Raw genomic sequence first — 14,846 nt, 5'->3', positions numbered from 1 at the left:
GGAGCACTACTCACCACCAGTTCATCAGCATTTAATCTTTGAACAGCCAAGGATGCCAGACAAATTAGTCTACCACATAATACTGTCCCACTTGAATTCATAAAGTGTATGGGAGAAGGGGGAAAGACCCTGGTTTTTCTGGTCTATGACTTTAAAATACTCATAGCTGCAATACTGTAGATAGGACTCTACTGCATAGCAAACTGGTTACTCACAGCTACAGTGTTGTAGATATGACTCTTGTGCACAGCAAATGCAGTTTAGACAAGCACTAAAGCCAAGAGGTTTGGCACTAACCAAAAGATTAGTGAAATACTGATCATCAGTAACAACCTTCATTCTCCATGGTGGGATATTATCAATTCCAATATAATAAAAATGAGCTGTGTATGTGCTGTTTTCTGTTTAGCAGATCAATATTGAGAAGTGAGTATACTTGGCCAAGCTGAACTCTAAATATAGACTGAGAGGGGCAGTCTGTTTCACAGCTATCTTTATGGGTACTGCAGGACTTGAAAGGTTCCTATGGGACTAAAAGTAGAGAGAGGAACTGCAGAACAAGTTTTCTTCACATGATTTTCACTGGCTGATTTCTTCCATTCTGGCACATTACCTGAATGTAATTATGTTGTAAGTAATGTTTCATTCTCATATTTTTTAACCTTTTAGATTTTATTTCCTTTTTTTTTCTGTGAAGAATTCTCAGTGTGTTTTCGTTCCAAGTTTTTTTTTTACCACAACAACTTAGGAAGAAATTTAAAAGTTGTATTGGGGAAAAAAGTCTTCAGGCAAGGTCAAGGTACAAGATACAATGAATTCAAAGGTCCCAATGTTTAGATTGATTTGTTGGGAATATAATCAACACTTTTGTCCAGTGGCGCTAATATTTGTATCCTTTCTCCTTTGGCACGTCAATGGAATCAAACAAATGTAATATAAACTTTCTTTAATTAATAATAGCAATCTTCACTGTGTCTACACGTGCAAATACTTAAATAATAAGTGCAGAAAAACAGAATTTATAATACCAATGAATCAAAGGTAGTCACATTTATTACACCTCAAGCTGTTAAGAAGAGTTTTCCCTAAAGCTGCAGGGAGGTATTAATCAAAAGAGAGAAACAACTGCTCTTCAGAATCTAAAAATAACCAGCAGCCTTTGTACATGCAGTGGTGACTTTTGGCACACTGCTCAAACACAGGGCTCCATAATGACAGTGTTGGCTGAGGATGTGCCTGTGGGGACACAGCAGGGCAGAGCCAGCTCTGGTGGGGACGTGGCTCAGACTCTGCTGCCCGGTGCCATGCCATCTCTAGAGGAAGGACAGTGGGCACAGCCATCTGTCCTGAAGTTACTGCTGCACACCCAAAGATCATATACTAGGTAAGGTTAACCCCTCTCATGCCAGCTTTTCTACATTTTCTTTTCACTTTGAAGCAACACTTCTGAACAGAGAAAGAAGTGAGTTGTAATCTTTTCTTATGGGCTGTTAAAGAGAAATATGAAAGTATCCTTCTAGTCCTGTCAGCCTCTACTAGCAGGAGAACAAGCCCTGTTGTCAGGATTGCTTTCAGTGCTTAGTCTGCAGACTTACTGAGGCTCATTGAGTGTCTACTTTGCAGTGTGCTCAGATTTGGGGGAATTATAGCCATCTTCTGCCTTTGGTTTGATGAGGGAAGGAGTGAGGATTTTCTGCAAACAATTAGGGTTCAAATGTTAGGTTTTTAATTTAAGCGTTTTATTATGAATCTGTGTTCTGTGTTCCTTGGAGAGGAAGAAAAGGCTCAGAAGCATGTTAAGAGGACAGTTAACCCATCTAGGATTCAGAAATCACCCTTAGGTGCTTAACACATGTCATCAAGGGAGGTTTGCATCCCACAAAGTGCTGATTTATGTTGGCAGATGAAATTGAACTTGGAAGCTTTATAAAATACTAAATGGGTAAGATGCATTCTAATCCAAATTTAAACTAATCTGTGGGGGCACCCTGCTTACATTCACTAGCAAGAAAAATGTACATTTAGGCTGTGATTCTAAGGTGAGAAAGGAATATCTTAGAATAAGAGGGATATTACCTGGAGGAATATATTTTTCTTTAATAATTACAGAGGGAGTTTTCAGTGACAATTGTAGACAAACATGCCCACTTAGAATGCCTGCATCTCCTTATGGCTAGAAGTGTAGGTTGTTTCTGGAAGACATTTTTGCAATCACAGTAGTGTAAAGAAAAGCAAAAGACTGATAAGGAATAATATGCAATACATAGAAGCCGCCTCCCTAGGTATTGCTTTTTTTCTATATATAATTTTCTTTCAAAACTGTATTTATGTTAAGAATCATTCACTGCGTTCATGCACCCAGACTCTGCAGAGAAATTGCTTTTACTAATTGAACTTCATCCAGTGCCTTTTTTAAAGCAAGGGCTACCAGTCTGAAGAAAAAGCTTTTAAAATTTGTCCAAAAGTGTGAAGTAGACTATATTTTTTCACAGCTAATAGTGATATTCTAAGGTATATAAACTTTCTTCACAGTGATATTCTAAGATGTATAAACACACACATATTCTTGTTGCTTATCTCCTACATTCATCCCTGCTTTCCCTGTTTTATGTCTCAATTACTTGATGCTGAAAGAAGAGGACCTGAGTGACATCTTTCCTGGAAGTGTTAGTGAAGGTTTGGCTTTCCCTGTGGTCAGGATCTTACACCTCCTCTTACCAAGTACTCACCAAATCAAAGGATAATACACTAAATAGGTACCATTCAAATCAATGCTGGAGCCAGTCAAATTGACTTTTCTTTCTCTCTCTTTCCCCATACACATATGTATGTGAACAAATACAATGCAAAAATGAAATGTTTTAATTATTGAAGATTTCCAAGAATAAATAAGTGCTATGTATTGAGTTGTCCCTGCCTTCAAGATCTAGTAAGTGTGCTAGTCCTTCAAGTCTCTGTATTTTAGGGATCGTTTAGGCTGCTCAATATTTCTTTAGAAAAGGATACCAGCTGTTACAAGTTATTTCCCACAGCCATGTGTTCATTTACCTTTTAAATTATTGTTTCTTTTAGAAACAATGGAGAGGCCTTCCTTGGAATTTAACCTGCCTGATACTCATGAAGAAGGAAAACTTTATGTAGTTGATTCCCTAAACAACCTAAACAAGCTAAATGTTTGTCCAGCTGAGTCTCAACATTCACTGGGTATGTATGATAGGTGATCTGTGGATTTCTGTACATGCAATCCATATTGTGTGTCACTGATGTCAACAGCCTAATAGGCCAACAGGTATGCCAAGCTCTGTACTGAAAAATGTGGGAAAAGGCAAAGATTGAAAATGGCATAATTTAGACAGGTCAGACAATGATTTAGCTGAGTATTTCAGCTTTAGGTTCCTGAAAATCCTTGCATTTGGATAGGGATTTGCTTTCAAACCTGATCTTATCTTCTATTTCAGTTGGGATTTATGAGGTTATCTCTTGCAGAATAATGTGTCTAGTGATGCCCAATATACACCTACTATATAAATAGCATCATAGCTCTTCCCAAGCACTAAAATTCATACATGGCAATAGAAACACCTGAGAATTTCTGCTCATTCCTTTAAGATTCATCTCCTAAGAACTCAAGCCAGTTACCTGAAATATCCTGTGAAACCTTAAAGCATTTTACTTTCTGAACTTTCTTTACTCACAGTTTCTGTTATGGCTCTCACATTTCTACTGGTTTAATAAGGCTTTTGTCTTTCATTTCTCACAGCAACAAGAATATTTTCACCCAGTGATAGCTACAATTTGAGTTCTTTGTGACATGAAAATATCTTAAAACCTGGAGCTCATCAGCAACATTCCACATAACAATATTTGAGTCTGCTTTTATTTCCCTTATTGTAATGGCAAATTTGAGTGAAGAAATTTATAGAGCAGCAGCCATGTTAAAATGTGGCCATGATTTAATCATGCTTCTAATTATGGGTCTTAAATATTTTCTCATTACTTCTGTTTCCAAGTCCCCCAACTTTTCCTAATCCAACTAGCTGAGTGGTGCTGGTTTCCGCATTTAATGCAAATATTTTAGACATAAAGCACTAATTTCTCATAAACAGATTAACTTGATATTGTCACTTCTACACATGGAAGATGAGACAATGGCATATATAAATTTTAATTTTAAGAAACTCCTTTCAGTGTGACTGTTTTGCTTTCTTTTGCAATTTTATTGGACAGTATTATTTACTTTTAGGGTAAATATACAAGGTTCTGTGGGAACATATGTGATTCTCTGGAATAATCACATGCGTGCCCCTCCCTACATTTCAGCAGTAAAAAATGGTAGCTTAATAAGTATTTTATTAATAAATTTGTAAGATCCTTCGGTTCCTTCTAAGATTATTCTTCTAATGTAACTTTTAAGCTTAGAAAGTCTGTAGATATCTCATCCTGTCAGCTAACTTACCCAGCCGCATAAAACTCTGGTTCTCTTGCCAGAAAATCAGAGACATATCCAAAGCTGTTTGAAATTAATATGCTGTTTAGTTTCTTCGGTAGGAGCCATGCAGTAATTTTATGTTTTAGGTGATAAAATGTTCCCACTGCTTGCAGTTTGACAAGAATGTGTGCTCACCAATTCCTCACAACACTGTAGCCTGGCACATTCAGCCTGATGAAACAATAAGAAGTATTCATTAGGCAGAGCTAGCTCAGACCCCTTTTGAGACCACTATTGATAACTTAGGATGCTTGGCAGGCAGCAAAAGCAGGCCCTGCCCATCCCTATTATTCTGATTAGAAAGCAATATTGGTGCAGACACTTATTTTATGGTGCATTTGTTATGAATGCTAAGATTAATAAGAATAGAACCTGAAAGGAGAAATATGAAAGTATTTCATTTTACTCACAGACAGGAGAGTGTTAAACACAAAATAAAGAAAAACAGAAATATTCCCAGAAACCTACCAGCTCAGTGAATTGCTCAGCCCTAGGTAGAGTCATTATTAAAGTCCTGTAATGGCATAGGCAGCCTTTCCTCAGCTTTATTACTACAAACTCAGTTGCAAAGACCTCAGAGATTTCTACCAGCTAAAACAAGAACGTGACCTAGAAATACATTTTTCACAGATGCACACACTACTCTCCCTTTCAGAATGGCAAGAGAGCAATTACAGAAGGATAAATTACAGTAATTTGCATGTAATTTTGATATGTATGAGACTGACACCAAAGTGAAATTTCATTAGTTTTCTCCTCCCTCCAAAATAGAAAATAAACCCAAATCTTTGTAAGTTATTACAGTGGTGTACAAACTTAAGATTCAACAAATATGGCTCAAGTGTAATTTTTTTACATTCACATGAATTTCCTCATGGCGTTCACTTGACTTGTTATCTTTGGGGCTTACTGCCACCTCCCATTGATTGCAACTGTTTCTATGAGAGAAACTACTGAATTTCCCTATATATGCAACACATTCAAAAGCAACGAACTGGCTTGTTGAGCTGATTCAAGGTGAGCACTGAAAGTGCCTTTCTTTTTCCCCTCATCCTTCCTGTGCTCTAAGGACAACATCTGTAGTCTATGTGAGAGTCTGTTCCATTCCTGACAATTGGGAGGATTGGTGCCTCATTCTTTACTGGAATGAAACCCACAGATCCTAAAGATGAAAGAACATTGGAAACACCTAAATTCTATCCAACATTAGGGGCTTAACTGGGGTGTTTACTTTGGGAGATTAATAATCCCAGGGATACTTCTCATTAAACAGAAAAAGAAGCATATCTAGAGGATGAATGTGTATGATGAATCTGTACCTTGGTTTTCAATATGAATTTCGCTTTCTTCCCTTTTGAAAAGGTTAAATCCAATCAAACCCTTACAAATCTGCCTGATGAAAACTTCATTGCAACCTTTGTACATGTAAAACAGCTGTAAAACTCTGAACTGTAAAACAAGTCAACTTCAACAAAACACTGTATTTCAACACAGAAACATTTTGGTTGAATGTATTCTAACAGCTGTAACAGATATACGTATAATTTTTTACATTTCCAAATTCGAGCTGAGTTAAAGCTAATTTCTTCCCCTTTCGTGAAATATCGTGGAATAAAACCTGTTGGCCAAATATACGATGTATTCTGCATCATTTCAAATACCAGAAGCATTTTGTCATGCTTACCCTAACCAACCTTAAAAAGCTGTATCACCAAATGGTTTGCCATCTCTTAACAGACCAGGAAGACAACACTGGTGCTGCTGGAGAAAGTATGGCAGGGAGCAACGCAGGAAACCAGCGTTTGTTCTTCGTCACCTTTGTTCTTACTCTGACCGTCAGTTTGGTGCTTGTTTCATTTGTAATATTCTTAATATGTAAGTAAACCAAAGAGTAATTCTTGAAAAGGTAGAGCCAATTGGGAAAACAACTTTGCTGAAATGTGTCATGCTACCCTGTCACATGCTGCTCCTGTTTGCATGGTCAAAGGCCTTGGCTGGTTCTGGGCACTGGGTCGTGGTCCTGGGGCAGAAGCACAGGCAAACAACACGCTCTCAGGGCTAAAAGGCACGATTTTATTCTTAGTGCTAAGGATTTGTGAGCTTCAACAGCTGTGAAGAATTTATCTCAGCAGCATTGTACTGTCTTGCTAAAAATGCTGGCTGGAAATGAAATTAAAATTTAAAGGTAATTGTAAGGCAGTGAGATACTTTGGCAGTGTGCCTCCCATTCCTTTCCAGATAAAACTCAGTATTGGGGTCATTCCACTGAAACTGGAATTCCACCCAGGCTAACACTTAAATCAGGCTACCTGAAGGAAGACCTGACCCTTTGTCATCAAAGTACTGCCTGGAAATTGATTTGGAACTAACTAAGAAAGTCTTAAGCATAAGAAAAATAATTAGATATTTATCAAGATTTGCATGTAGCATTGGGTCTATAGACACAATCACTGTTCCAGTTTTTTAGGGCTGATCAGGCAGGTTTAGCTGAAGACGTGGCTGGTTAATGGAACCCTTCTCATCTTGGGGTTTTCTGAGCTAGTAATATTGAATAGAATCTGAGGTGCATTATTTCAATTTACAAGACTATTTTGAAAGAGTTGGAATCCATATGAAATCAAGATTTCTTATATCCTGTAGTAGGGAATTTGCTGAAACATAGTGAAAATCCTGATTTTTCTTTTAGGCCAGGAAATCTTAACCCTTGACTAAATTTTTTTACAGGCTCTCAAAGGAATATCAGACAAGTAAAGAACATAAAGCAGATTTTAAGTAACATGATTGTAAAAGCCTAATTGAAATATCTCATACTTGAATTTCAGATTTATTTAACATGAAGCTGCTAAAAGTAGAGCCTTGGTATAAAAAAAGTAGTACTGGGTTTCTCTAGTGGAAAAATTATAAACTAAAATGAAAAAAATTTCTTAAAAAATTAAAGCAGTTTGCTTCCACTCAGATTGGTGGAGGCCTGGGTTTTTGAAACTGATTTCCAGTGGTGTTTCAGTTTATGTTACAATGTTTTATTAGATAAATAAAGATATAGCGTGTTCTATAATCTGAGATGTTTGCAAACCGCATGCATAGATTCATTTAGCCTTGCTACTATTGCACTTAAGCTTCAAAGCCCATGGGTAAATTTTTTAACTTCAGAAGGCCAAAATAAAAATAGCTCCAAGAGTGCATATTGGCATGACAGAGGAGGTTGGCCTCGAAATGCCAGTATTTGCAAGAATTTTTATTTTATTTAAGATAAAATAGATGCACATACATGCCACAAATTGGGTCTTGAGCCCCAAAATGAGAAATTTCCCTGTTGATGCTAATGGATATGCTCCTGAAAACTGCAAAAATTATCTGAGCCATATATAATTTTATTACTCTGCACTAAACTAAAAGAAGAATCCAGCAAATAAGCAAAAAAGAATGCAGCGAGCAGGTAAGCCCACCATATATATAACTTCTTATTATTGGGTTTTGTAGTTGTTTTCCTGTTTAAAATTTTTAGTCATCATAATTCCTTTCAAAGTCTCACAAGAATACAAGTGAGGGTAGTGATGCTTTTGACTTAAATGTTGCCAATTTAATGTGATACATTCTCCTTTTCAAGTTCAAACTAGAAATGAGGTGGACCAAATATCAAGCAGACTACTATCTGAAAAGAAGAACATAGAAGAGCTGAAGAAACTTAACAATATTATATTAAAGCATCTGAATCAATCCAGAATTAAGGAAAAGCCTTCTGATCTTCATGCTTACTTCTTTACCCATGCTGAGCTCAAAGTCCCTGGAGAATAAATCTTCTTTGGAAAGAAATTCAGCATATTCATAACTCAGATATGTTCACATATGGCACACAGGCTGCTGAACCATGGCTGCTGAAACATTGCTGGAAAAGCCAGCTGAATGAAAAATATTAGCAATTAGTATTTTACCCGGTTTTATGTGGACATAGATTTGTAATAGTAAGCCCATAGGATTCACAATAAACAACGGATTGTCAGTCTGGGCAAAATTTCCAGATTCCCTGTGCATTGTAAATCACAGGGGTGAGGGCCTAGTTTCACTTTAAATGTAAGTTAATGATCACAGAAAATCACGAGTTCTATTCACATGATTCCAGCATGACCTTGTTCACTTATTCATTCTTCTGTTACCTTTGTACAAGCTTTCTGTTTGTTTCTATTGCTATTTGTATTTAAGGATAACTTCGGATTTCATAACTTATAAATAAATCAATTTCTGTTCTAGAGTTTTGTGGTTTTCCCTTCTGTGCACATAAATATACTGATATACTACTCTTTTTGTGAAAAATCATCCAAACTTGAATAACAGCAAACCCTTTCATAAGATGCCATAATCAGCCCAAATTTGTATTGACAGAGTGAGTGTCCTGTTGCTTTACATGGAAAATGTGTTTAGAGGACTCAGTCTAGTAATGCCACAGCATCATCACAAGCACTCTATCTCATAGCAATGTCAAAACACTGCACCAAAACCTGCAGGTGAAACCCAAGTGTTTTTATAAATTGATGTGGGGAAAATACTACTTGTCCTTGTACTCCTCCCTATAGTTCCTGCTGGTCACCATCAGAGAAAGGCCAGATAAAATGCAGCTGGAACCTTCATGGTTTTAATGTTGAGTGATATCTCAGAGGCTAAAAGGAGCCACCCTCTCTGAATTCACATGGCAGTGGAATGGCAGCTGACACTATGGAATATGTCCAACATCTTTTGTTTTACTTAAAGTTCTCATTCTCATCCAATTCTTTCTTATTTCTTCTAGACAGTTTTACAAAAAATGTCACCAAACTCAACAGCTAGCATTGCAGTCTTTTTTTCCAGAATTCATAATATTCCTTTCTGTGATGACCACTTCATTGTCTGCAGCAAAGGGAAGAACTAAATGCAGGAGAATTTCTTGGTATCACTCTACCTGGATTGGCCCACCAATTCTATTCCTGCTATTATGAGTGTTTTCTTTTACACTTATGTTTTACATCACCTTCTTTCTATTTCCTGATTTTTATTTTCCTGATCTGTTACTGTCAAGTTATTCACATGAAAATGGTGAAGATTGGTTTCAAGAGTTCATTACTCCTGCTGTTACTTCCCAGCTGCAATTTTAGTTATCTCCTGTGGACATCACAAGTAATTTTTACAAAGGTGACTCTAATATAGCTAGCAGAGAATGAAAAAATAAGTGTATAAAAACTTGTAAGGAAAGGAATCCTGAAAGTGTAACCCAAACATCTTTCTGTAAATGCTATTAAATTATAAAAGAAAAGGTATCTTAAGACTAAAATAATGACACTTGCAGTGTTGCTTCTCTGTTCTTCTCTGAGCTGTGACCTGCTTTTTAGTGACAGCATTAATTTCTCATCTCTCCCACTCCCATTGTAGCCACTGTAACTGCTCTCGAGCTCTGCCTTGCACTGACACACATCCATACTTGTGAGTCAGGGAGAAATACTGTATTTGGCACTCACTGTATCTCAAATGTGGATTTGTCACGTCCCTCTTTACAACAGCAGTTATCAGAGCAGTCTGTGGTCTGCTAAAACTGACACCAAAAGCCAAAGGATTTTTTTTCCTGGCAGGAAGCTGTAAAAAAAAGTGTGCTAGAGCAGCAGTCCCAAAGGTATAAAAGTTTCCTCATCTCTCTGATGTTGTCCTCAATTATTCTTAATCTGGTTTTTCAATCAGTACTCATAATAAGTCCACTTTTTCTGTCTCTGCTATTGATTAGAAGTGTTGTTGTTTGATTCCATGGTTTCATCCTGCAAGAAGGTGAGTGATCTCAGCTGGCCCAGACCTATGACCAGCTGAGTCATAGGAATGCACAGGCATGCTCAGTGTCATACAGGACTGAGGCCTCAAATGACCTTTTTCATATTTAATTGCTTCTTCACATGCTGTGATCAGCAATTAGGATCAGTGACTGAAGAGGTGCAAAGGTAAAATGCTGATCCTGCTAGTGCTGCTAAAACACACCCAGTGTTGGGAGATACTTGCAGACACAGAGGGTGTGGGATAGCAGTGATTAAGGCTGCCTTTGGCTTCTCAGCTCAATTTAACAATATTTAACAATATCCATTTACTGTCAGAACTGCTTCTATATGACATCAGAGCAAGGGCTGAGAGCAGATTACCACAATCCCTTATTCAACACTTTTTGGAGGACCCCCTGTAATCTCCTTCATGGGAACTTTTCTGTCTAATCTACTGACAGTTGAGTAGTCCCAAACAAACCAATATTTGACTCAAAACCTCCTACAAATCTGACCCTGAAGCAAATTTCAGCTCAGTTCACAGGCCCATCATCCTTATCTCAGATAAGCAGCTAAGTAAGCTCCAAGCTCCAGCTGCATGTGATGTAAACTCTGTGCTGTACATGGATGTTTTCATGTCTCCTGCAGTTGTGGTAAGATCTGTTCCTGTAGAGCTGCACATCTCAAGGGCCTTTGCAATGTCTGGTGTTACAACCAGAAGAAGGTGGGCTGACAGCTTCATCTTACAATAATCACAGCTGTTCTTGGTAGAACTGCTTCTTCCCTTTTTCTCTTATTTGCAGGTTGTAGAGGTATCTGCCCAAAGTATTTCATTCACCTTTCAGTAATTCCACTGTAATTGAAAAGAGTGCACAGGGGGTTCAGATAGATTTCACAACATGCCACTGACACTCACCTGCTGCAAGTACCATCGTTGCTGAAATGACAACATGGTTTCAGGAAATTTTCTGCTGAATAAACCTGAACAATGCTAGAAAAATGCTGGTAAACTAAGGAGAAAAAATGGAATATTTAACCAATAATATACCTCCACCTCCCATCAAAGGCATCATCATGCCAACCCCTGAAGGGCTGGATGAATCCTTAGGTTGTTAGGTAATATCAGTAGACAAAATACTTTCTTACCTTGGTTTGCTTGCTGATAAATTCACTCCTTTGTTCCAGATACCCACATCAGCCTTTGCTCTTGTTAACATCCATCAGAGAGTATCTGACTGGAAAATAGTGTCTGACAGTATCTGTGGGAGAATATGCATTACTGAATAGTAGAGGGTCAGCTGGGGTAAGCATTGCTTGGGGTCATGTTACCTTGAGAATATCAGCTTGTACTTGGCCTTGTGCTGCTCTAGAATGAAACAGCTCACGCTCAGCATCAAACAGCATGTAAGAACTGAGGGCAAAATATCCTTTATGGACACATGTCCATGTCAAGGATTACACAAATGTGAACAGTGGGCACCTTCACCTGAAAATGAGGCACAGACAATAAAGAGGGATTCAGAGAGACAATCAAATCCATCCCTCTGCCTGACAGCAGCATTCAATTTACTCCAACAATTCCTGACAGAGGCTTGCCTATTCACACTGTAAAATATTCAAATAGTGGACTGTCCACAGGCCTCCCCTTCTAATGTTCAACTAAATGAACATGGTTAAATCTATTTTTCCTGAAGTCTAACTAAAATTTTCCCTGATGAAATTTAAGCCCATTATCAACCGACCAATTTCTTGTGAACATGAAAAACAGTTTGTACCTTCCATATTTTCACTTATTTGATATTATACTAATTTCCTGGAAAAAAAAAAAAGGTGAAAACCTTAAGAAGGCCTTTTTGCCCTCCAAGATACCTGGAATTTTAAGCTAGCATTTGTTCTTAAAGTCTAGTATGAGTTCAGTTCACATGCTTTGTTCACTGGTAACAATACAAAGCTGAACACAGGTTATAAAAAACAATAACGATGATGTGAGAACTCTGAATGTGGAAAAAGAGAAAATACCAGAAGTGGCAAAAGGGTTTGTCACAAGTTTGTTAGAACACACGCTCTCAAAGGTGATCTGTTGAGTGGCACAAAATCCAAACTGTTCAGGAATCCTAAATATGGTCAAGGTATTTGAAAAATGAGCAGAGTGGAATCGTGTTGAACAAAGACAAGAACTATTGTCAGAACATGAAGTATATGAAGAACAAAATCGCACTTCATCGGGTTTTGAAGTCTTTGAAGACCTCATATTTACTTTTGTTTTATCAAACAGAGTCTTGTAAAATTACACAAGACTGCCTACAAATATGAATTTTAAGGTCCAAAATTCTAAGTTTTCTTATTGATTTCACCCTGTCTCACTGGAGTTTGTGTTCTTGAGATACAGAACCTATGCCATAGGAAATGGTAGCAAAGCAATATGCTCCGTGAAAGCTTTGCTGTCTTAAAAATATCTATTTTGACAGACAAAAATGCAATTAGTTCTAATTAGAACTCTGATTAAGAAAAAGAAATTATAAAACAAATGCCAAGTAGCAACTGCAAAATAGATTCATGTTTTGACTAGCAACTGAAAATCATTTGTCTGAGAAGATGCTTATCTTGGTCCTCTTATAGGCTGCTGGTAGAATTATCTTGGAGATGTTGGTGAATAATGAAAGTTGGATCAAAACCTCAGATCTCAGCCCAGTGCTACTGAGATTAAGGGGAATGTTCTTTTCAATTAAGAAAAAAAAAAGCACCTTCAGTCCATTGCATGTTACTGTTCTTATTTTCCTGACGGATTAACAAGAATACTATGATTTAAAGAGAGGGATGGAGGGGGTGAGTGTACTGTCACTTCCTCTGGGATACATGAGAAATAATAACAATGAGGCCAAAGAACTTAGTCCTATTCAAGAACCCAATGCATCTTAGAATTTAAGAAAAGGCTTTTATAGACTCTGCTTCCGATCCTTTCTCTGGTTTCTGGGCCACACTTCAGCGATGGAAATGCTGTCCACGATTCACTGATGAGCCAGCAAAACCCCTGAATGGTAATGAGAACCTTCCAGCAGAAACAGTCACAGCACAGTGCTGCGGCTAATTTGTCACTGTGAGCAAACCACGTTACACACAAGGGTGAAAGGACAATTTAAAAATCGATTGCCTGCCAATTTAAATATCTATTAATAATTATGGGTTTGCTTTTGAGTTCTGCACTGCTCATTTAATCTTAATATCTTCTTCATCACATAACTGACTTTGGAAAACAGTGTCTGTCTACAAGGTGACACAAAATGCTGAAACTCCCAGACACCCTTTACTCCTCAGCAAAAGCTCATGGATAATTCATTAACTTCCCATTTCTAGGGTGGATTTTTTGTTCACTGTTTGCTTGGTTTTTTGGGATTTTTGGTGTTTTTGGGGGGGAGGGTGTCATTTGTTTGTTTGGTTTTGGTTTTTATTTTTTTTTAAGCTTTAGTTTTTTCTTAAAGCAACACTGAAACATTTTCTTCAGAAGAAATCTCCCTGAGTACTCAAAATTATATGGGTGGATATTCATCATGAATTAAGGTGATAGGACAATGAGTAATGGTTCAAACTGAAGAGAGAGAATTTAGGTTAAATACACAGAAGAAATCCTTTACTGTGAGGGTGTTGAGGCAAAGGAACAGATTGCCCAGGAAAGTTGTGGATGCCCCATCCCTGGCAGAGTTCAAGGCCAGGTTGGATGACGTATTGAGCAACCTGGTCAAGGGGTCTCTGTCCATGGCAGGGGGCTGGAACTACATGATCAGTAAAATCTCAAACCATGCTATGATTCTATGATTCTGTATGTAGGTAATAACAAAAATATTTTCAGTGATTTTTTAACAGAAGGTATGAACATGGATTCTATGTCTTTTCATGCATTCAGATTGGTATGCTTGAGCTGCTATTTTGATCTGAAACAAGCTTTTAGGTTGCACTTATTGCATGCATATCATGAATCAATGCTCCAGCTCCCTGAGGTCCAAGTGTTTAGGAGCTGGCTTGAGACTACATTCAGCTTCATGCAGAAATCTGCAGCAGGAGGATTCCCAGCTATGGGCATTGAGTCAGCTCGCTGAAGTGCACGGGCAGGGAATGAAATCCAGGGAACTGATTCAGCATCTATAAATAAATGCTGATGGACTTAAGGCCTTATCCTCGAGGAAGGGTGGTACTGACAACACATCGATAAAAGAGGAAAACCTCCGGAATTTGAAACCTCTTCCCTAACGCTGGTCACATTTTTTGTTCTTCCCCGAGAAGCAGCCTCCAGCCTGCACAGATGCTTCTGTGCCCTTGTTCATGGGGCAGCGGGGGCGGCCACTGGGGCATTCCTGGCTGGAAAAGCCGCTCCCCGAGCCCGGCAGCAGCGCCGCTGGCTATCCCTGGTGGGGCGAGGGATGCCAGGGACACCTTGGTACCACCCTGGCCCCACCTTGGCGCTGTTATGAGTAGAAAAAGCTGCCAGTTTTTTTTTTTTTTTGGAAGGTTGCAGAGTGAACAGGTTGGACCAGTTGCTGCCAGAGTGGAGTTCTAGCTGTTTGTTATTGTAATCACCTGTCGTTTTGGTTACT

At 38.2% G+C, this 14,846-nt stretch overlaps 1 protein-coding gene across 1 annotated transcript; it reads left to right on the top strand.

Annotated features, from left to right (window-relative positions):
* Positions 1–3,071: 3,071 nt before the first annotated feature.
* LSMEM1 (leucine rich single-pass membrane protein 1) lies at positions 3,072–8,284 on the top strand. Its single transcript, XM_054280812.1, has 3 exons — positions 3,072–3,204; positions 6,227–6,364; positions 8,097–8,284. The coding sequence occupies exons 1-3, from the start codon at positions 3,078–3,080 to the stop codon at positions 8,282–8,284; spliced, it is 453 nt and encodes a 150-aa protein (XP_054136787.1). The 5' UTR covers positions 3,072–3,077.
* The last annotated feature ends 6,562 nt before the right edge of the window (positions 8,285–14,846 follow it).

This window comes from Melozone crissalis, unplaced genomic scaffold (assembly GCF_028551555.1).
Source record: "Melozone crissalis strain CALT ecotype California unplaced genomic scaffold, PUWL_Pcris_2 ptg000004l_1, whole genome shotgun sequence".
In the NCBI taxonomy this organism is placed as follows: domain Eukaryota; kingdom Metazoa; phylum Chordata; class Aves; order Passeriformes; family Passerellidae; genus Melozone; species Melozone crissalis.
The sequence above is the reverse complement of the archived record's forward strand: the minus strand, read 5'-3'. Positions and strand labels throughout refer to the sequence as shown.